This window comes from Ovis aries, chromosome 6 (assembly GCF_016772045.2).
Source record: "Ovis aries strain OAR_USU_Benz2616 breed Rambouillet chromosome 6, ARS-UI_Ramb_v3.0, whole genome shotgun sequence".
Classification (NCBI taxonomy): domain Eukaryota; kingdom Metazoa; phylum Chordata; class Mammalia; order Artiodactyla; family Bovidae; genus Ovis; species Ovis aries.
This window is the reverse complement of record NC_056059.1, coordinates 113918940-113940547: the sequence shown is the minus strand read 5'-3', so window position 1 is coordinate 113940547 and position 21608 is coordinate 113918940. Positions and strand designations below refer to the sequence as shown.

The 21608-nt window shown below is 46.8% G+C and overlaps 1 protein-coding gene across 1 annotated transcript; it reads right to left on the bottom strand.

Annotated features, from left to right (window-relative positions):
• Positions 1-5409: 5409 nt before the first annotated feature.
• On the bottom strand, positions 5410-6063 carry BLOC1S4 (biogenesis of lysosomal organelles complex 1 subunit 4). Its single transcript, NM_001126362.1, is given in 1 exon segment — positions 5410-6063. A coding segment is annotated over 1 exon segment (654 nt).
• Positions 6064-21608: the final 15545 nt, after the last annotated feature.

Sequence of the window (21608 nt, the reverse complement as noted above, 5' to 3'; positions counted from 1 at the left end):
AGTGAAAGTGTTAGTCGCTCAGTCGTGTCTGACTCTTTGCAACCCCATGGAGCCCACCAGGCTCCTCTGTCCATGGATTTCTCCTGGCAAAGTTACTGGAGCAGGCTGCCATTCCCTTCTCCAGTGACATAAGCCAGTCACAAAAAGGCAGACACTATGTGACTGCGCTCGTGTGGGCTTCCCAGGTGGCTCAGTGGGAAAGAGTCTGCTTGCCAATGCAAGAGACGCGGTTTCCATCTCTGGGTCTGAAAGATCCCCTGGAGAAGGAAATGGCAACCGACTCCAGAATTCTTGCCTGGAAAGTCCCATGGACAGAGGAGCCTGGCGGGCTGCAGTTCATGGGGTCACAAAGAGTCAGTTATCACTGAGCACCAGCGTGCATGCGTGTACTTGTATGAAGTCCTCAGAACTGTCAAACTCAGGGAGACAGAAACGGCAACGGTGGTCACCAGGGGCTGGGAGGGAGGGACTGGGGAGTTGTTTCATGCGGGCAGAGTTTCGGTTTTGCAAGAAGAGCTGTGGGCATGCATGGCGCTGATGGCACAGCAATGTGAACGGACTTGATGCCACTGAACCGAATACTGAAAAACGGGTGACAGTGGTCAGTTTATGTTATTTGCATTTTACCACTCTTTTTTTTTTGAAGAAACCAAAAATAATGATTGAACTAAATATTTGGTTAAAAAATGTTAATACTTACATTTACAACTTAGATGTGCTCAGCACTGTGCCAGGTGCCACGGATCTGGGGCTGCACCAAATGGACAGAGACCACTCTCTGTGCCCTAGTAGGGGAGACAAAAAACACACAAAGAAGATCCCCACATGCCGCAAGGCAGCTTGAAGATCCAGTGCGCGGCGACTAAGACCCAGCTCAGCAAAAGAAATACATTTTCCTTTTTTTTTGAAAGTTAAAGAAAGACAAGACAAGCACATAAATAAACAAGCTTCCTTCCCACCGAGAGAAGAGCAGAGAGGACAACAAACAAGCTCTGCCTTGGAGCACAGCTGTGGTCCTCACATCGTGAGTCCCGGGTTGGACAGCAGCTGGTGGCTCTGACTGCCAGATGCTGGCGAGTTTGTTTTCTGAAGGTTGGTCTTGCTCCCACAGCGCCCCCTGCTGGACAGAAGCTGTTTCTGCCGCTTAGGGCACTCCCACAGTTACCCCGGCAACAGGTGGACGACAGGGGCTGTAGCCTGACAGCCTCCTCTGTCCAGGTGCTACTCCAGGCAAGAATACTGGAGAAGGTTGCCATTTCCCACTCCAGGGGATCTTCCTGACCCAGGGATCGAACCTGTGTCTTTTGCATCTCCTGCACTGTTGTTCCGTCCCTCAGTCGAGTGATTCTCTTACCCCATGGACTGCAGCACACCAGGCTTCCCTGTCCTTCATCATCTCCCAGAGCTTGCTCAAACTCATGTCCATTGAGTCCGTGATGCCATCCAACCATCTCTTCCTCAGTCATCCCCTTCTCCTCCTGCCTTCAGTCTTTCCCAGGATCACGGTCTTTTCCAATGAGTCAGCTCTTCGCCTCAGGTGGCCAAAGTATTGGGGCTTTAGTTTCAGCATCAGTCCTTCCATTTCAGGGTTGGTTTCTTTCAGGATTGACTGGATTGGTCTCCTTGCATTGGCAGGCAGATTCTTTACCACTGTGGCACTCGGGCAACAGTACCCAGTTACTCCCTTCCTCCCATCCCAGGGTCTCATGTGACCACAGACTGATCCCTCCTCTTTGAGGATGAAAATCATAAAGAAAAATCTCTCATTCTAAAAGAAATGCATTTCCTTGTTTATTACTGGGATCTAGGTCACTTTGGAAAATGCTTAAAAAATTTTTTAAAAAAATTTTTTGATGTGTAAAAGAAGTCTCTTTGGAAAGATAGACCTAAAGTTCTGTACCTGCATCTCTGAGGCACAGTTAAGAATGCGGCCTTCTTGGATCCCATAGCATTGCTTGTACAGATATAACAAGTTCAGTTCATGAGATGGGTTGGTTTAGGTTGGTGTCTGACCTTCTCTCCCACTGGCCTGTTAAGCTCCTGGGAGCTCTTGTTTTCCTTGGGGTCCTCAGTCCTCCTGTGGTGACTGACTTGACTTCCCAGCAAACATGTGATTGAGTTACTGTATCTGCCTGCTTCCCATTCCTCAAGAAGGGGCTGGTCTTCATCTAGCTGTTCGTTCTTTCCGCCATCTGAGTCATTCATTCAACAGGCATCTGAGAGTGCTGGGCACTGGGAGAATACAGCTCAGGAGGGGGACCGGCTCAATAGTTATGGGGCGTGGGCTTAGCTGCTCCGAGGCATGTGGGATCTTCCCGGATCTGGGACTGAACCTGTGTCTCCTGCATTGCTAGGTGGATTCTTTACCTCTGAGCCACCAGGCAAGCCCAAGAAATACCTGTTTTTATAAGTAGTTTTACTTTACTTATGTATTTATGTATATATTACATACAGTTTGCATGTGTCCATGGCTGTTTTTGCACAAGGATGGAGTAGTTGTGAGACCAGGTGGTTTGCAATTCTTTTCACTGGCCCTCTGAGGACTCTGTGGACCCGTCCTAGCTCAGTCAGCAGCTCCACACCGAGCTGACTCCAGGACACGGGCCAAGGCTCATATTCCTGAAAGTTCTAGCTTGGAGGATAAGCGGCCAGGTGCTTACTGCCTCATTTCACATGTGTGAACTTGCTATGTGTGAATTATCAGCACCCAATTTTATGAGTGTGTCCAGGGTGCCTGAGGCTGTCCTGGGGTAGATGAGACAATGTCCCAGATACTCCCGACCTGCTAAGTGGTTCCTGTGCTCTCGGGTGTGGGAATGAAGAACAAGTTAATTGACTCCAGGGTGACTGGTGGGGTGCTCCCCTCAACCTTTATTAGACCCCATCCCAAACCCTGATTATTCTTCTAGAAAGTAAGGGAGCTCTAGACTCCAGCAGCAGACATGGTCTGCAGGAGTCACCCAGGAGTGACAGTGGGGCCTCCCTCCCAGCTTGTTACCGACTTACAAAGAGGGAGAAAGATCAGGTTTATAAGATTCAGGAGGGCCCTCTTAACTCTCCAGATGGTCGGGGGGACGGAAGTGGGGAGAGGAAGGAACTGGGAGGTTTGAAGGCGGCAGTGCCCAACAGGGCAGGGTGTGTCTGGCTCCCCAACCTCCATTCTGAAGACACAAAAGTAACCGTGGTCTAATAGTTGTCTGGCACTATGCAAACCAGCTTCAAGTCGCTACTCCAAATAAGGCCCTGCACTAATCTCTGTGTAGAAATGTCAGAAACACCACCGAATGACTAAGAGGATTTCAGAACCCTTTAGGCATAAGGTGCACAGATAATGACATAAATTATCTCCCAAACCAGGACTTTTTGAGAATTCCTGGTGGTCCAGGGTTAGGGTACCACCCTTTTCACTGTGGAGGGCTTAACTTCAATCCCTGGTCAGGGAACTAGGATCCTGAAACCTGCGAGGTGCGGCCGAGACACAAAATTATTATGATTTATCTTAATTACTACTTTTAAAATATTAACCACAAACAAAAAATATTTTAGCAATAGATATGTAAGGAAGCTATTTTCATATTCAGTGGATATGCCACATGTGCAGTGCTAAGTCGCTTCAGGCATGTCCAACTCTATGACCCCATGGACTGTAGCCCACCAGGCTCCTCTGTCCATGGGATTCTCCAGGAAAGAGTACTGGAGTGGGCTGCCATTTTCGTCTGCCAGGCTCCTGTCCATGGGATTCTCCAGGAAAGAGTACTGGAGTGGACTGCCATTTTCCTCCAAACCAGGGATTGAACCCATATTTCCTAACATCTCCAGCACGGGCAGGTGAGTTCTTTACCACTAGCGCCACCTGGGAAGCCTATACCAATTACTTACAGCAGGTACCCAAGTCACCAATTACTACATGTTGGTTACTTGTTCTTTTCCAGTTCTAAATTCAGGAGTTCTTAGTTTGCAATTAGTGAACTACCTGAAAAAAAAATGTAAATATGTGACAGAGAAGGTCCACGAAAACTACGGTTACAGATTACACAGTTTCTCATAATCCACAGCTAAGTGAGAATATCCCTACTTCACGAACCTTAAACATCTATGATAAATGACACAAAGGCAACCAAGGTGTATGCTTATTTGAGGACTATTACCTAGGAAGACTGGATTTCCCAGGTGGCTTAGTGGTAAAGAACCCGCCTGCCAATGCAGGAGACACAGGTTAGCTCCCTGGGCAGGAAGATTCCCTAGAGAAGAAAAAGGCAACCCACTCCAGTATTCCTGCCAAGGAAATCCCATGGACAGAGGGGCCTGGCAGCCTAGTCCATGGGGTCGCAAAAACAGTTGCACACAAGTTAGAGGCTGAACAAGCAACTAGGAGGACCACCTTATAAAAAACAGATTAGCCTTCTGTCCCTTTAAGGGATGTTTAAGATTCCAGGTCCTCAGGGTGAAAGAATAAAATCCTAAGACTAGTTGTATCATCACACACATGATTTAAATATTCATTTTGAGGAGAAATATCTAAAGCTGTGAACTTTATCCCACTCCTAAAATTACATACACAACATGTCTATCTTCGAACAAACAAAAAGCAAACACGTAAAGTCCTTTTCAGACAGCTTTTCCAATAAAATTTACACTTTTTATTAATTTTAAAATTACAAATCAAACGTTGGTAATCATATATAGCCATGTTAGCTTTGGACAAATTAAGACTGTAGTTATACTTTCAAATACAACTTCAGAATGAGTCGCAATAAAAACATTTTCTCAAAAATTGTATGATTTCCTTTGGTTTACAATCCATCATATGGAAAGTTTAATATAATTTAAAATAATTTACCATCTACCCTAACGCATGCTATAGAAATCTGAATCACTATCAGCACTTTATTGATTGGGAGATGTGTGCAGAAATTAACAGCTGTGGCCGTTGATTTGTTCTTTAAGAGAATATCGAACTGCCTCCAGGCAATAGTTTGGGTAACAAAAGACGTATGAATACGTCTCTGGTCAATAAGTTGTTAGGCTCCAATTAACAAGGCTTTAAGGGCTCAGTAGTTTTCCTAAGAGTATTGCAAATATACAAATGTTGAAAAGGTAATACTGTTAGTTGAGCTGTAAAATGCCTAAAAATAACAGTTCTGCCACAGTGTGCAGGTAAGTTCATACATTTTGCTTCCAGGATTCCCCTACCAAGCAGCTTTCGTGTTTCAAGTTTGAACTGGAAGACATAGAAAACCATACATTCCACTGAAATGATGAGGAGAGTGAGCAATCAAGTGTGCAAAACCCAAACTTTACAATTCCGTACGCCAACATCAGAGGTGTCCGGTAACAGGAATTTCAACTGATCTGATTAACAGTCGAGATAATTTCAGACCTGTCTTCTTGCAGCGCTGTCCGGCAGACTCAGACCTGCGGTCTTTCGCTACAACAGGGAAAGTGGTCTTCCGTCCGAAAGACGACGGGGGGTTCGTAGCCGGTCAGCTGGGACCTGCCGGGGGGCGCCTTGTGGAAAAAGGAGGGCACGTTAATCGTGTGCAGCAATTTCCTGAACGTACTGGGGAACGTCCCCAGCTCGGCCTCAGCCCTGGCGACCTGCTCCTCCAGCCTGGCCACACTGGCGCTGACCATGCCCACGAAGGCCTCCAGCCGGTCGATCTTGCTGTAGACTCGCCGCATCTCGGTGGCTTTGGCGTAAATGAGAGGCACGCCCTCGCCGACTACGTGCGAGGAGTCGCCGCGCAGCATGTCCAGCATGCCCACAAACTCGTCCACCCTGGTGAGCAGGTCCTCCAAGCTCGCGTCCAGCGCCTCGATCTCTGGCCGCGCCCCCGCGCCGGGCAGCAGGCAGGAGGCGTAGCCCTCGGCGGCGCGGCGCAGCAGCGGCGGGTCCCGGCTCGGCGCGCCCGACTCCGGGCCCTCGTCCTCCCACGGCCCCGAGGCGCTGCTGTGGCTCTGCGACACATTTCCGCTGTCCCCGCTCCAGGCCGCCACCTGAGCCTCGGCTTCCTCGGCCGGCTCCTCACCAACCGGCCCGCAACTCGGTGGGAAATCCTCCATAGCCCGCAACCGCCGGGCTAGACAGCCCCACTTCCGGGCTTGGCGCGCGCTTGCACCTGCGCACGCGCGGCACTACTTCCGGCCCCTGTGCGAGCACGTACCCGCACGTACACACGCCCTCTCTAGGGGACCGCCCCCACTCGCCCGCGCATGCGCACTCATCTCTGCTTCCAGCCGTTGGACGCGGGTGCACGGGCACTGCGGTCTCTGCGCGCAGGTGCTCAGGCTCAGAAATCTTAAAAACACACACACACACACACACACACAACAAAAGAGTATGGGTAGAGCATCAGTTAGCATCACTCCCTTTTGGCCTCTAATTAAAAAAGATTTTTTAAACCTCTAAAAATTTTGGGGAAACAGTGGAAACAGTGTCAGACTTTATTTTTTGGGCTCCAAAATCACTGCAGATGGTGATTGCAGCCATGAAATTAAAAGACGCTTACTCCTTGGAATGAAAGTTATGACCAACCTAGATAGCATATCCAAAAGCAGAGACGTTGCTTTGCTGACTAAGGTCCATCTAGTCAAGGCTATGGTTTTTCCTGTGGTCAGGTATGGATGTGAGAGTTGGACTGTGAAGAAAGCTGAGCTCCGAAGAATGGATGCTTTTGAACTGTGGTGTTGGAGAAGACTCCTGAGAGTCCCTTGGATTGCAAGGAGATTCAACCAGTCCATTCTGAAGGTGATCAGCCCTGGGATTTCTTTGGAAGGAATGATGCTAAAGCTGAAACTCCAGTACTTTGGCCATCTCATGTGAAGAGTTGACTCATTGGAAAAGACTCTGATGCTGGGAAGGATTGGGGGCAGGAGGAGAAGGGGACGACGTAGGATGAGATGGCTGGATGGCATCACTGACTCGGTGGACGAGAGTCTGAGTGAACTCCGGGAGATGGTGATGGACAGGGAGGGCTGGTGTGCTGGGATTCATGAGGTTACAGAGTCGGACACGACTGAGCGACTGAACTGAACTGATAGCCAAGTAACCTCCATCCAGGTCAAGATTTGGAACATGTCCAGGAACCATGATAGTCTTCCCCCTCATTTACCTAGCTTCTTGCTGTTTATAGTTAAATGAAAGAGAAGTCAGATAAGCAAAATGAAGGTCTGTTAAACCTTGACTTTTATCTTTTTGGCTGTGAGACTTGAGGGATTGTAGTTCCCTGACCAGGGATTGAATTGATGCCTCCTGCAATGGAATGGCAGAGTCCTAATCACTGGACTGCCAGGAAAGTCCAAACTTTGCTATTTTTGTGACTTTGAAAATTCTCAGCATTTCCAAATGGCAAAAGAAAAGTGAAAGTCGATGTCGGATGGTTTGACACCCCATGGACTACACAGTCCATGGAGTTCTCCAGGCCAGAATACTGGAGTGGGTAGTCTTTCCCTTCTCCAGGGGATCTGCCCAACCCAGGGATCAAACCCAGGTCTCCCGCATTGCAGGTGAATTCTTTACCAGCTGAGCTATCAGGGAAGCCAGAATAAGCAGAATTAAGAATGGTTTTATAGCAAAGATCACATCCAGGGTGATCTTGGGTGGCCTCAGCCTGCAACGTCTTGAATCAGGACTTGGATGAGAGCCTCAGATCCTGGCCACTAGACCAGGTGTCAGGGACAAGGGCCCTGGCCCTTCGGCTTTGCAAAGAATTCACACAAAGATGGAAAGTAGTGAAACAAGTATTTATGAGGATGAAAAAGAGTGTACGTGTGGATAGACAGGAGTGGACTCAGAGAGTCGCTGAGTCGAGACCTCATGGCAGTTTGAATTACTTTTATGGGGCATTTCCTCTGGGTTTCCTTTGGGCAGTCATTTTGATTTGCCTGGTTCACAGTCCATATTTGGTATATCTCAGGATCCTTCCATGTGTGCACATGCATCTCTTAGCCAAGATGTATTCCCCCGAAGAGCCGTATGGGTACAGCCTCAGTTAGCATCACTCCCTTTTGGCCTCCGAGGAGCCTTTCTGCACGTGTGTGGCTGAAGAGGTCTCCTGGCTTTGGGAATGAGAGCTATGTGGTTTAGATAGGGCCCAGCCTTCTCCCGTCTCACCCCTTCTCATGCTATTCTTGTCTTGGAGTTCCGATCCACATGGACTGAGTCTACAGTCGCTTTACTCTGGGGGGACCATCTACTTCCTGCCTCAAGGAAAAAAAAATAGGGAGTTGAGACTGTAAAATCCCTCTTAATTGATAGTTAACCAAAGAAATAAATGGAAAATTTTATTCAAGCCAACCCAAGGATTATATTATAACCTGGGAGACAGTCTTTCAGAAAGCTCTGAGGATTGTTCCACTAGTAAGAGATAAAAGCACAATTATTTAGTTTTGAGACAAAGGATTATACACCAAAGTAACGTATTTACAGTTTACATAGTCCAGATCTGTACGTGCAAGGCAAGTTGTGGGTCATCCTGACCCCTCACAGTATTGAGAAAGAATGTTTTTTCCTAAAGAGTTACCTTGCTTGTGACAGGAAAAAACTACTTTTTTTTTTTTTTTTTTTGCAAGCAGGCACTCCGGTGTCTTCTGAGGGAGTCTGGTTAATGTGCAGTGCAAAGGTGCAGTGCACACTGAAGAGCGAATGTGGCCCAAATAGACATAGTGGCCCAAACTGTATTTAAATTTTTTTCTGTCCTGACCTAAAAGTAATTGTATTTCATCAAACACCTCCCCTTTTGTTGCCTAATTTATTGTCAAATAAGAAAACATCATCTTTCTCTAAAAAAATTTCCCCCATTTTCCAGTTGCTCAATCATCAAGTGTTGAATGGAGAAAACTTAGAAAACAGAGAGGCAAATGATGTAAAATCTTAAAAAAAAAAAAACTCAGAAAAATAAAAGATGGCCACTCAATGTACTGTTCAGCCAGAAAAACAGTGTTTTAAAGAGGTCCACTGTGTGCCTCTCAGAGCCTCGCAGTCAGACAGTAGGGTCTTTAGAAGGTTGTTGGGCAGGGGGTGGCTCAGGTGGTTTGCCCACCCCTCCAGTGGTGCTGTGTGCCGGGCTCTTGACACCCTGTGTTTGCTCCCTGCCCTTCAAAAGTGGCAGTTGGACTTTGAGTCTTTTTTTTTTTCTGTATATTGTTGTGCATCATTTGCCCCAGCTGCTCACGTACACAGTTATTTTTAGTTCCTTATAGAAAGGGAGAAATGGGTGGGAGAGGATGAGATGGTTATCATTGACTCAATGGACATGAACTTGAGCAAACTCTCGGAGGAAGTGAAGGACATAAAAGCCTGGCATTCAGCAGTCTATGGTGTCACAAGGCGTCAGACATGACTTGGCAACTAAACAATAGCAACAAATGGTTTCTTCATACTTTGTTGCTGGAGGAGACCATTTGTCCAGGTGCAGGCTCTGCAGCAAATGGTCCCAGGTCTCAGCTTGTCTCATTATCTCTTACTCTCAAATCACTTGCTCTTACTTCTTGTGGATAGCTATGAAGGAATCTACATAGCAAGAAACTGAGGTCTTTTACCAACAGCCAGCAAAAAACAGCTTCCTTCCAATAACCACAGGAGTCAGCCATCTTGGAAGTGGATCCTCCAGCCCCATTCAAGCCCAGAGATGGCTTCAGACCTAACTGCTACCTTGACTGCAGCCTAATTAAATGTCCTGAGCTGAAACTATGTGAGATAATAAATATCTGTTGTTTTCATCTGCTAGCTTTAGGGGTAATCTGTTACAGCAATAGATGGTTAACTTACCATTGAAGGAGCATACTACAATTTATTTGTTTTATTTATTTATTCTCTTACCTAAGAACATTTATGTTGTTTTAGCTTTAGGGAAATTATCATAAAGCAGCTATGAATATTCTTCTATATATCTTTTTGTGGACACATGTGCTCAAAATGTCTTGAATCTTAACCAAGGCATTAAATCTGCTAGGTCACAGGCTTGGTATATGTTTAGTCTTCAGTTCAGTTCAGTCGCTCAGTCGTGTGTGACTCTTTGCGACCCCATGAATCGCAGCACGCCAGGCCTCCCTGTCCATCACCATCTCCCAGAGTTCACTCAGACTCACGGCCATCGAGTCCGTGATGTCATCCAGCCATCTCATCCTCGGTCGTCCCTTCTCCTCCTGCCCCCAATCCCTCCCAGCATCAGAGTCTTTTCCAGTGAGTCAACTCTTCGCATGAGGTGTCCAAAGTACTGGAGCTTCAGCTTTAGCATCATTCCTTCCAAAGAAATCCCAGGGCTGATCTCCTTCAGAATGGACTGGTTGGATCTCCTTGCAGTCCAAGGGACTCTCAAGAATCTTCTCCAACACCACAGTTCAGAAGCATCCATTCTTTGGCACTCAGCCTTCTTCACAGTCCAACTCTCACATCCATACATGACCACAGGAAAAACCATATCCTTGACTAGATGGACCTTAGTCGGCAGAGCAATGTCTCTGCTTTTGAATATGCTATCTAGGTTGCTCATAACTTTTCTTGCAAGGAGTAAGCGTCTTTTAATTTCATGGCTGCAGTCACCATCTGCAGTGATTTTGGAGCCCCCCAAAAATAAAGTCTGACACTGTTTCCACTGTTTCCCCATCTATTTCCCATGAAGTGATGGGATCAGATGCCATGATCTTCGTTTACTGAATGTTGAGCTTTAAGCCAACTTTTTCCCTCTCCTCTTTCACTTTCATCAAGAGGCTTTTTAGTTCCTCTTCACTTTCTGTCATAAGGGTGGTGTCATCTGCATATCTGAGGTTATTGATATTTCTCCTGACAATCTTGATTCCAGCTTGTGTTTCTTCCAGCCCAGCGTTTCTCATGATGTACTCTGCATAGAAGTTAAATAAGCAGGGTGACAATATACAGCCTTGACGTACTCCTTTTCCTATTTGGAACCAGTCTGTTGTTCCATGTCCAGTTCTAACTGTGGCTTCCTGACCTGCATACAGATTTCTCAAGAGGCAGGTCAGGTGGTCTGGTATTCCCATCTCTCTCAGAATTTTCCACAGTTGATTGTGATCCACACAGTCAAAGGCTTTGGCATAGTCAATAAAGCAGAAATAGATGTTTTCTGGAACTCTCTTGCTTTATTGATGATCCAGCAGATGTTGGCAATTTGATCTCTGGTTCCTCTGCCTTTTCTAAAACCAGCTTGAACATCAGGAACTTCATGGTTCACATATTGCTGAAGCCTGGCTTGGAGAATTTTGAGCATTACTTTACTAGCATGTGAGATGAGTGCATTTGTGTGGTGGTTTGAGCATTCTTTGGCATTGCCTTTCTTTGGAATTGGAATGAAAACTGACCTTTTCCAGTCCTGTGGCCACTGCTGAATTTTCCAAATTAGCTGGCATATTGAGTGCAGCACTTTCATAGCATCATCTTTCAGGATTTGAAACAGCTCAACTGGAATTCCATCACCTCCACTAGCTTTGTTCATAGTGATGCTTTCTAAGGCCCACTTGACTTCACATTCCAAGATGTCTGGCTCTAGATGAGTGATCACATCATCATGATTATCTGGGTCATGAAGATCTTTTTTGTACAGTTCTTCTGTGTATTCTTGCCACCTCTTCTTAATATCTTCTGCTTGTGTTAGGTCCATACCATTTCTGTCCTTTATCGAGCCCATCTTTGCATGAAATGTTCCCTTGGTATCTCTAATTTTCTTGAAGAGATCTCTAGTCTTTCCCATTCTGTTGTTTTCCTCTATTTCTTTGCATTGATCGCTGAGGAAGGCTTTCTTATCTCTTCTTTCTATTCTTTGGAACTCTGCATTCAGATGCTTATATCTTTCCTTTTCTCCTTTGTTTTTTGCCTCTCTTCTTTTCACAGCTATTTGTAAGGCCTTCCCAGACAGCCATTTTGCTTTTTTGCATTTCTTTTCCACGGGGATCGTCTTGATCCCTGTCTCCTGTACAATGTCACGAACCTCATTCCATAGTTCATGAGGCACTCTATCTATCAGATCTAGGCCCTTAAATCTATTTCTCACTTCCACTGTATAATCATAAGGGATTTGACTTAGGTCATACCTGAATGGTCTAGTGGTTTTCCCTACTTTCTTCAATTTAAGTCTCAATTTGGCAATAAGGAGTTCATGATCTGAGCCACAGTCAGCCCCTGGTCTTGTGTTGACTGTATAAAGCTTCTCCATCTTTGGCTGCAAAGAATATAATCAATCTGATTTTGGTGTTGACCATCTGGTGATGTCCATGTGTAGAGTCTTCTCTTGCGTTGTTGGAAGAGGGTGTTTGCTATGACCAGTACATTCTTGGCAAAACTCTCTTAGTCTTTGCCCCACTTCATTCCGCATTCCAAGGCCAAATTTGCCTGTTACTCCAGGTGTTTCCTGACTTCCTACTTTTGCATTCCAGTCCCCTATAATGAAAAGGACATCTTTTTTTGGGTGTTAGTTCTAAAAGGTGTTGTAGGTTTTCATAAAACCGTTCAACTTCAGTTTCTTCAGCGTTACTGGTTGGGGCATAGACTTGGGTAACTGTGATACTGAATGGTTTGTCTTGGAGACGAACAGAGATCATTCTGTCATTTTTGAGATTGCATCCAAGTACTGCATTTCGGACTCTTTTGTTGACCATGATGGCTACTCCATTTCTTCTGAGGGATTCCTGACTGCAGTAGTAGATATAATGGTCATCTGAGTTAAATTCACCCATTCCAGTCCATTTTAGTTCGCTGATTCCTGGGATGTGGACGTTCACCCTTGCCATCTCTTGTTTGACCACTTCCAATTTGCCTTGATTCATGGACCTGACATTCCAGGTTCCTATGCAATATTGCTGTTTACAGCATCGGATCTTACTTCTATCACCAGTCACATCCACAACTGGGTATTGTTTTTGCTTTGGCTCCATCCCTTCATTCTTTCTGGAGTTATTTCTCCACTGATCTCCAGTAGCATATTGGATACCTACTGACCTGGGGAGTTCCTCATTTGTTATCCTATCATTTTGCCTTTTCATACTGTTCATGGGGTTCTCAAGGTAACGATATTGAAGTGGCTTGCCATTCCCTTCTCCAGTGGACCACATTCTGTCAGGCCTCTCCACCATGACCCGCCCGTCTTGTGTTGCCCTGCAGGCATGGCTTGGTTTCCTTGAGTTAGAAAAGGCTGTGGTCCTAGTGTGATTAGATTGACTAGTTTTCTGTGAGTATGGTTTCAGTGTGTCTGCCCTCTGATGCCGTCTTGCAACACCTACCATCTTACTTGGGTTTCTCTTAGCTTGGGCGTGGGGTATGTCTTCACGGCTGCTCCAGCAAAGCACAGCTGCTGCTCCTTACCTTGGACGAGGGGTATCTCCTTGCCACCGCTGTTCCTGACCTTCAACGTGGGATAGCTCCCCTAGGCCCTCCTGTGCCTGCGCAGCCACTGCTCCTTGGGTTGCTCCTCCCGGCCGTCGGCTCTGGCCTCGGGTGCGAGGTGGCTTCTCCTGGCCGCCCCTGACCTCAGATGCAGGGTAGCTTCTCTCGGCCGTTCCTGCGCCTTCGCAGCCTGGCACTCTAGGCCGCTGCCCCTGACCTCGGACGTGGGGTAACTCCTTTCAGCCACGCTTAGTGCGCTGGCTCACTGCCGCCGCCTGCGCTTAGTGCTTAGTCGCTAAGTCATGTGTGACTCTTTTGTGATCCCACGAACTGTAGCCTGCCAGGCTTATCTGTCCATGGGATTTCTCAGGCAAGAATACTGGAGTGGGTTGCCATTTCTTTCTCCAGGGGATCTTCCTGACCCAGGGATCGGACCCTCAGCTCCAGCATTGGCAGGTGGCTTCTTTAGCCGATCTGTAGTCACTGCCAAGGAGAAGGCAATGGCACCCCACTCCAGTACTCTTTCCTGAAAATCCCATGGACAGGGGAGCCTGGTGGGCTGCAGTCCATGGGGTCGCTAAGAGTCGGATATGACTGAGCGACCTCACTTTCACTTTTCACTTTCTTGCATTGGAGAAGGAAATGGCAACCCACTCCAGTGTTCTTGCCTGGAGAATCCCAGGGACGGGGGGAGCCTGGTGGACTGCCGTCTATGGGGTCACACAGAGTTGGACACGACTGAAGCGACTTAGCAGCAGCAGCAGCAGCAGTCACTGCCAAATAATTTCCCAAAGTTGTAGCAATTTACATTCATATTTATGGACTGGACTGAATGTAGCATTTCCCCCAAATCATATGCTGAAGCCCTAACACTCAGTGTGACTGTATTTGGAGTAAGGAAGTGATTAAGGTTAAATGAGGTCATAGAATGGAGTGCTGATCTGATAGGATTAGTGTCCTTGTAAGAAGAGACACCTGAGCTCACTACCCTCTCTCTTCCCATCCCATCCCCGCCTATACATGCACAAAAAGGTCATGTGAGGCCTGCAGCAAAAGTGTGGCTGTCCACAAGCCAGGAAGAGAGAACTCACCAGACGATGAATATGCTGGCACTTTAATCATGGACTTCTAGCTCCAGAAGTGTGAAGGGGGAAAGCCTGTGATTTAGGCTGTGGTGTTTTGTAGTCTGAGCAGACTAAGACACCCATCAGGAGTGTACGAGCATTCCTGGGTACTTGCCTGGGGGTCCAGTGGTTAAAACTCCGTGCTTCCAAGGTGGGGGGCATGGGTTCAGTCCCTGGTGGGGAACTAGATCCCACATGCTGTGTGGCAAAGCGTGAGTGTCTCAGATACTCCCCATCTTCCCCAGTGTAGAATCCTCACCAAGACCACAGGTGTGAGGCCCAGAACCAAGGACACCTCCAAAATCTACTGTTCAGTTCAGTTCCGTCACTCAGTCACGTCCGACTCTTTGTGACCCCATGAATCGCAGCACGCCAGGCCTCCCTGTCCATCACCAACTCCCGGAGTTCACTCAGACTCACGTCCATCGAGTCGGTGATACCATCCAGCCATCTCATCCTCTGTTGTCCCCTTCTCCTCCTGCCCCCAATCCCTCCCAGCATCAGAGTCTTTTCCAATGAGTCAACTCTTCACATGAGGTGGCCAAAGTACTGGAGTTTCAGCTTTAGCATCATTCCTTCCAAAGAAATCCCAGGGCTGATCTCCTTCAGAATGCACTGGTTGGATCTCCTTGCAGTCCAAGGGACTCTCAAGAGTCTTCTCCAACACCACAGTTCAAAAGCATCAATTCTTCGGCACTCAGCCTTCTTCACAGTCCAACTCTCACATCCATACATGACCACAGGAAAAACCATATCCTTGACTAGATGGACCTTAGTCGGCAGAGCAATGTCTCTGCTTTTGAATATGCGATCTAGGTTGCTCATAACTTTTCTTGCAAGGAGTAAGCATCTTTTAATTTCATGGCTGCAGTCACCATCTGCAGTGATTTTGGAGCCCCCCAAAAATAAAGTCTGACACTGTTTCCACTGTTTCCCCATCTATTTCCCATGAAGTGATGGGATCAGATGCCATGATCTTCGTTTTCTGAATGTTGAGCTTTAAGCCAACTTTTTCCCTCTCCTCTTTCACTTTCATCAAGAGGCTTTTTAGTTCCTCTTCACTTTTGGCCATAAGGGTGGTGTCATCTGCATATCTGAGGTTATTGATATTTCTCCTGACAATCTTGATTCCAGCTTGTGTTTCTTCCAGTCCAGCATTTCTCATGATGTACTCTGCATAGAAGTTAAGTAAGCAGGGTGACAATATACAGCCTTGACGTACTCCTTTTCCTATTTGGAACCAGTCTGTTGTTCCATGTCCAGTTCTAACTGTGGCTTCCTGACCTGCATACAGATTTCTCAAGAGGCAGGTCAGGTGGTCTGGTATTCCCATCTCTCTCAGAATTTTCCACAGTTGATTGTGATCCACACAGTCAAAGGCTTTGGCATAGTCAATAAAGCAGAAATAGAAGTTTTCTGGAACTCTCTTGCTTTATTGATGATCCAGCAGATGTTGGCAATTTGATCTCTGGTTCCTCTGCCTTTTCTAAAACCAGCTTGAACATCAGGAACTTCACGGTTCACGTATTGCTGAATGTACTGTAACCATTGCCAAAAGCACTGCCTCCCTGCCCGCCCCCCCCCCCCCGCCGTGATCATCACCAACAGACTCCCTGACCCCAAATTAGGCAAAAATGCCCACCCTGGTACTTACCCTATAGTGCCCTAATCAATCACCTGATGTCAACTTTCCAGCAGGATTTTTTTTTGTCTTGAGGCTAAAAATTGTCTACTGATCCACAAAAAGCATTGACTCTTCCTGGCCTATCAGGACGTGTTCGCCCACAAGGCTTGCAGTGCCCACGGTATCTCTGCTCTTTGTTCTTAATAAAATCACTCCTTTCTGCAATACTCTGTGACTGGAAATTCTTATACAACCTACGTCCACTGGCATGACTTGGAATTGTCAACATTTTACATTTATCCATTCTAGTGGATGCATTGCACTATCTCATTGTGGTTTTAATTTGCATTTCCCTGTTGAATCACGAAGTTGAGCACCTTTTAACATTCATGCCTGTGTGCTAAGTTGCTTCCGTCATGTCCAACTCTTTGCTACTTTAGGGACTGTAGTCTGCCAGGCTCTTCTGTCCGTGGAATTCTCTAGGCGAGAATACTTGAGTAGGTTGCCATGCCCTCCTCCAGGGGATCTTCCTGACCCTGGGATCAAACCTGCATCTTTTATGCCTCCTTCATTGCCAGGTGTGTTCTTTACTACTAGGGCTACCTGGGAAGCCCACCTTTTAAAACATTTTAAACCTTTTAAAACATGGGCTATTTGGGTATTCCCTTTTGTGAAGTGCCAGTTCAAGTCTTTCCACCTTTTAAATATTGAGTTTTCTTTTTCTCATTGATCTGTAGAAATTCTCAATACAGCTTGAAAATAGGGCTTCCCTGATGGCTCAGTGGTAAAGAATCTTTTGTCAATGCAGGAGACGTGGGTTTGATCCTTGGGTCGGGAAGATTCTCTGGAGAATGAAATGGCAACCCATTCCAATATTCTTACCTGGGAAATCCCATGGACAGAGGAGTCTGGCAGGCTGCAGTCCGTGGGGTGGCAAAGAGTCAGACACGACCTAGTGACTAAACAACAACAGCAACATTTGTCAGAAATATCTACTGAAAATATCTTCTCCCACTCTGCAATGCGACTTTTCACTCTCTTAGTGGTGACTTTTTTTCCCCTTCTATTAATAGTAGTGTCTTTTGGTAAATAGAAGTTCATAATTTTAATAAAGTCCAATTTACCAAACTAGGGAAGTTTGGGGAGTGAAACGGGACACTATTAACAATCACATCAAGACAAGAGGTGTAAAATCTAGGATAAATTATGCCATACAATTGTTATGAACCATGCGGATCATACTATGATTACTAAGGATCATATGCCTCATGCCCACCTTAGGGTGGTAGGTGGACATTCAGATCCAGAGAGATGTGTTCAGGTTAACCGATTTGTCCAAGTAATTGGACAACTGAGCAACTAATTGGAGGAACTAGGAACCAGTTCTGGATTTGTCCAACTCCAAAACATTTGGCATCAAATATCTCCATGAACTGCCTTGTAACAATTATAATTGGCTGTTTCTGGGTGAGGAAGCTGTGAAGGAGAGCAGTGCCTTAGACTTCCTCCAACTCAGTTGTTTTGCCAAAAGTTTTACTTTCATTTTAGATTTGAAACCACAGAGAGAAGTGATAGTGTATATACAGCACCCAATTGGGCCAGTTCCTGTATTCAGACTTGAATAGTGCTAGAAAGTCCCAAGTAACAGCAATTTGGAGTCCCAGTTGGGAAAAGGGTCCTGGGCAGTGCACCCACCCCACTGGTAGGATTACAAATTACAGATTTGGGGGCTCCCATTTATAATCCCAGGCTGTTATCATCATCTGTTTGTGCTCAGATAATTTCCCAGAAATGAATTCCATTTTTAACCTTAGACTACTGGGTCAAAGGAGAATTTTTTATTGTGATAAAAACAATAAAATTTACCATCTTAACCATTTCTAAGAGTACATGCAGTTCAGTATTGTTACATGTATTCATATCATCATGCAACCAATCTCCAAAACTTTTCATCTTGCAAAACGGATGCATTAAACCCATTAGACAACATCACTCCTGCCCCTGGCCCCTACCACTCCACTTTATGTCTCTGTGGATTTGATGACTCTAGGGACCTCATGTAAGTGGAATTACACAGAACTTGTCTTTTTCATGACTGGCTTGTTTCACTCAGAATAATGTCTTCCGGCTTCATTCACTTCATTCAGTTTGCTGCATGTGTTAGGATTCCTTTCTTCTGAAGGCTGAGTAACAGTCCATCATGTGAGCAGACCACATTTTGCTCATTTATTTATCTGTAGATGGACATTTCGGTTGCTAACAGATGAAAAAAAATTTTAACCCAAATCAGATATTTCTCCACCATCGAGCTTAGGAAAACAAGCAGCCACCATTCATTTCATAGATGAACCCACTGGACAGGATGTGGTTTGATTTCTTGCTGGGAAACTAAAATTACACGTGCTTCAGGGCAACTAAGCCCACAACGCAACTACTGAGTCCACACACACCTCAACCAAAGATCCTGTATGCTGCAACTAAGACCTGATACAACCAGGGTAAATAAATAATAACAACAATGACAACAGGGGCCATCCCTTCCCAATCGAGGAATCAACCAAAGCCTCAGATTTGACTAGTTCATCACCAAGTCCAGGATCTCTTGGTGATGATCATCTCTACTCTGGTGAATATGTCTTCAAACGTTAAGAATAGACTTCAACTGCTGGGTATTTAAAGGAAAAAAAAAAAAGGAATCTCAAAACCAGGGTAAATTATTGACCCAAGAGCTCACTTGCATCATGGGGTACTTTCTAAAGACAGTTTCATAAAATTGTAAAGGCACCTATCTGGGCAGTTTTTCACTGGTGATTTTAATCCTCACTTGTAATTCATTTATTCATTTCTTTGTTATTGTGGAAGCTCCCCTGGAGGAGGAAATGGCAACCCACTCCAGTATTCTTGCCTGGGGAATTCCATGGACAGAGGAGCCTGGTGGGCTACAGTCTGTGGGGTCACAAAGAGTCAGACATGACTGAGCATACACATTGTGTTTTATGGTTTTGGTGGCCAAAAAAAAAAAAAGTATTGTACCAAGAATATGTTACTTGAAAAAAAACGTGTTTGGAGAGATGCAGGGGCCAGGGTTTGATGAGTGGCTACATGACTGACTGACTAGATCGATGTACTTGGGTTCCATGTGCTTCCCTTGGGTTCAGTACAACGTGGTGCTCACTTTGTGCTGATGAATCAGCAAAAGCTAGGGAATACCTCCGCCATCAGGCTGGCACATGGCGGGCACTCGGGAAATGACCTGTGAGTGGATTCTGTGTTGTTTGTATCTGTGTCTGTCTGCTGGGCAGGCAGTGAGCATTAAGTGATGAATCAGCGGATTATTTGCTGTGTGTATGTGTTGGGAGTGGTGCTGATGTTGCAGGAAAGGGGACCCCTTCCAGGGCCCGAAACTGGGCTTTTGTCAAACACTCAGAAATGAATTGTCCGGGGAGACACATGTGCTGACAAAGCAAGAGACTTTATTGGGAAAGGGCGCCTGGATGGAGAGCAGTAGGGTAAGGGAACCCAGGAGAACAGCTCTGCCACATGGCTTGAGGTCTTGGGTTTTATGGTGATGAGATTAGTTTCTGGGTTGTCTTTAGCCAATCATTCTGACTCAGTCCTTCCTGGTGGTGCACACCTTATTCAGCCAAGATGGATGCCAGAGAGAAGGATTCTGGGAGGCGGTTGGACACGTGGTGTCTCCTTTTGACCTTTCCCCGAACTCTTCCCGTTGGTGGTGGTGTATTAGTTCCATGTTCCTTACCAGGAGCTCCTGTGGTAAAACAACTCATGCAATTGGTTACAATGGTGCCTGGCCAGGGTGGGCGGTTTCAGTCAGCGTGCTTCCCCTAACACCGAGGTTTAAGGAAACCATCAGTTTCTCTGAGACCAGTGCTATTTCATGAGGATTTTATTAATCAGAGAGGCATCACTGGGCTCAGACCAGGAAAATAATTATCAACAAGGGCTTTCCGGTAGTCGGGGCCTGCTGCTTGATCCTGCCTGGTCATCCTTCAGGAATCTGGATCTTCAGGGCATCTGTTGAATTCTCCCTGCTCAAAGTGCCTGGGACCAGCTGGCTGGAGCGCAGCTGCAATGCTGTGAACTGGCCAAAGTCCACCTCGCGGCCTCCATCAGCGCGTCCGGGTCCTTGGGCCGGTTGCCCACAGCATCCCTGTACCTTCCGGTCCAGAGGAGATGGGCTTGGCGTCCACGATGAGCGTGCCTGGGCAGTGCTGGGCCTTGGCAGAGTCTGTGCTACCTTTGCCATCACATGGACTTGGAGCCGGACCCTAAAAGAGCACTGGGACTCCGAGAAGCTGTGAGCGGCCCTGACGTCTGTGACGTCACAGGAAGCAATCTATAGGGTTTTTTGTTTGTTTGCTTGTTTTCAGGCCAAACTTGAATTGTGTTTTGCAGTGCAGGACGCAATATTTACCTTAACCTTCATGTTTTGAAGGGGATTGCCTTTGGACTGCACGACGGGCTGTAACATGAGTATTCCCAGGAAGCGCGCCCCCTCGGTCCTCTGTCATTGGTGTGCCACTTGCTCTGTGGATGTTACTTCATTAAAATTCTCTGCGTTAGGTTTATTGAGCACCCATCTCCTGCTGGCACCAAGCTAGCTCTATTCCTCACAACTACCTGGCAGGGAACAGACATCACCCCAGGTTACAGATGAAGTAAATAAGGCCCAGGGCTGCTCTCTGCCTTGCTCAGGCACCCAGCTCGTGGGCCCCAGGGTCTTTGGAAGGCCAGGTGGTGGGGGTGCCTCTGATAGCCTGCTCCTGTGACGTCAGTGGGCAAGTGAGGACCAAGCACCACCACGGTGCAGATCCGGAAAGCAGCAGCAGGGGCCACTGCCGGCCCAGTCCTGCAGCCACAAATTCCACGGTACACTGAGCAGGGTCTCCACGTGGCAGGATACCTGGGAAGGGAGGCTCTGGAAGTTTGTAGCTTGGCAGTCAGCCGCATGCATGAAGCTCTGACTGTGCCAGGCGTTGGGCTGCACACAAGGGTCTGGGCACTGCTGAGCCTGGAGCTCCTCCAGCTGTTCTGGGCTTCAACACCAGCTGCAGGCCAGGTGTATTGAAGGGCTTCCCAGGTGGGTCGACAGTCAAGAGTCTGCCTGCACTGCAGAAGACTGGGGTTTAATCTCTGGGTCGGGAAGATCCCCTGGAGAAGGAAATGGCTGCCCACTCCAGTATTCTTGCCTAGAGAATTCCATGGACAGAGGAGCCTGGTGGACCACAGTTCGTGGGGTCTTGAAGAGTCTGACATGACTGAATGATTTGTCACTGACCCCTTACTTTTTTTTGTTTTTAATCCAAGTTACCTGGTTATCCTTTTTTGGGGGCCACACCCCAGTGGCACGCAGGAGCTTAGTTCCCCCAGCAGGGACTGAGCCCAACACCCCTACGTCGGAAGCTCAGAGTCTTAATGGCAGGACCGCCAGGGAAGTCCCTCTAGTGCTTCTGATGTTATCCGAGTTTGAGAATACTTAATCATCCACAGGTTTTCAAAATGT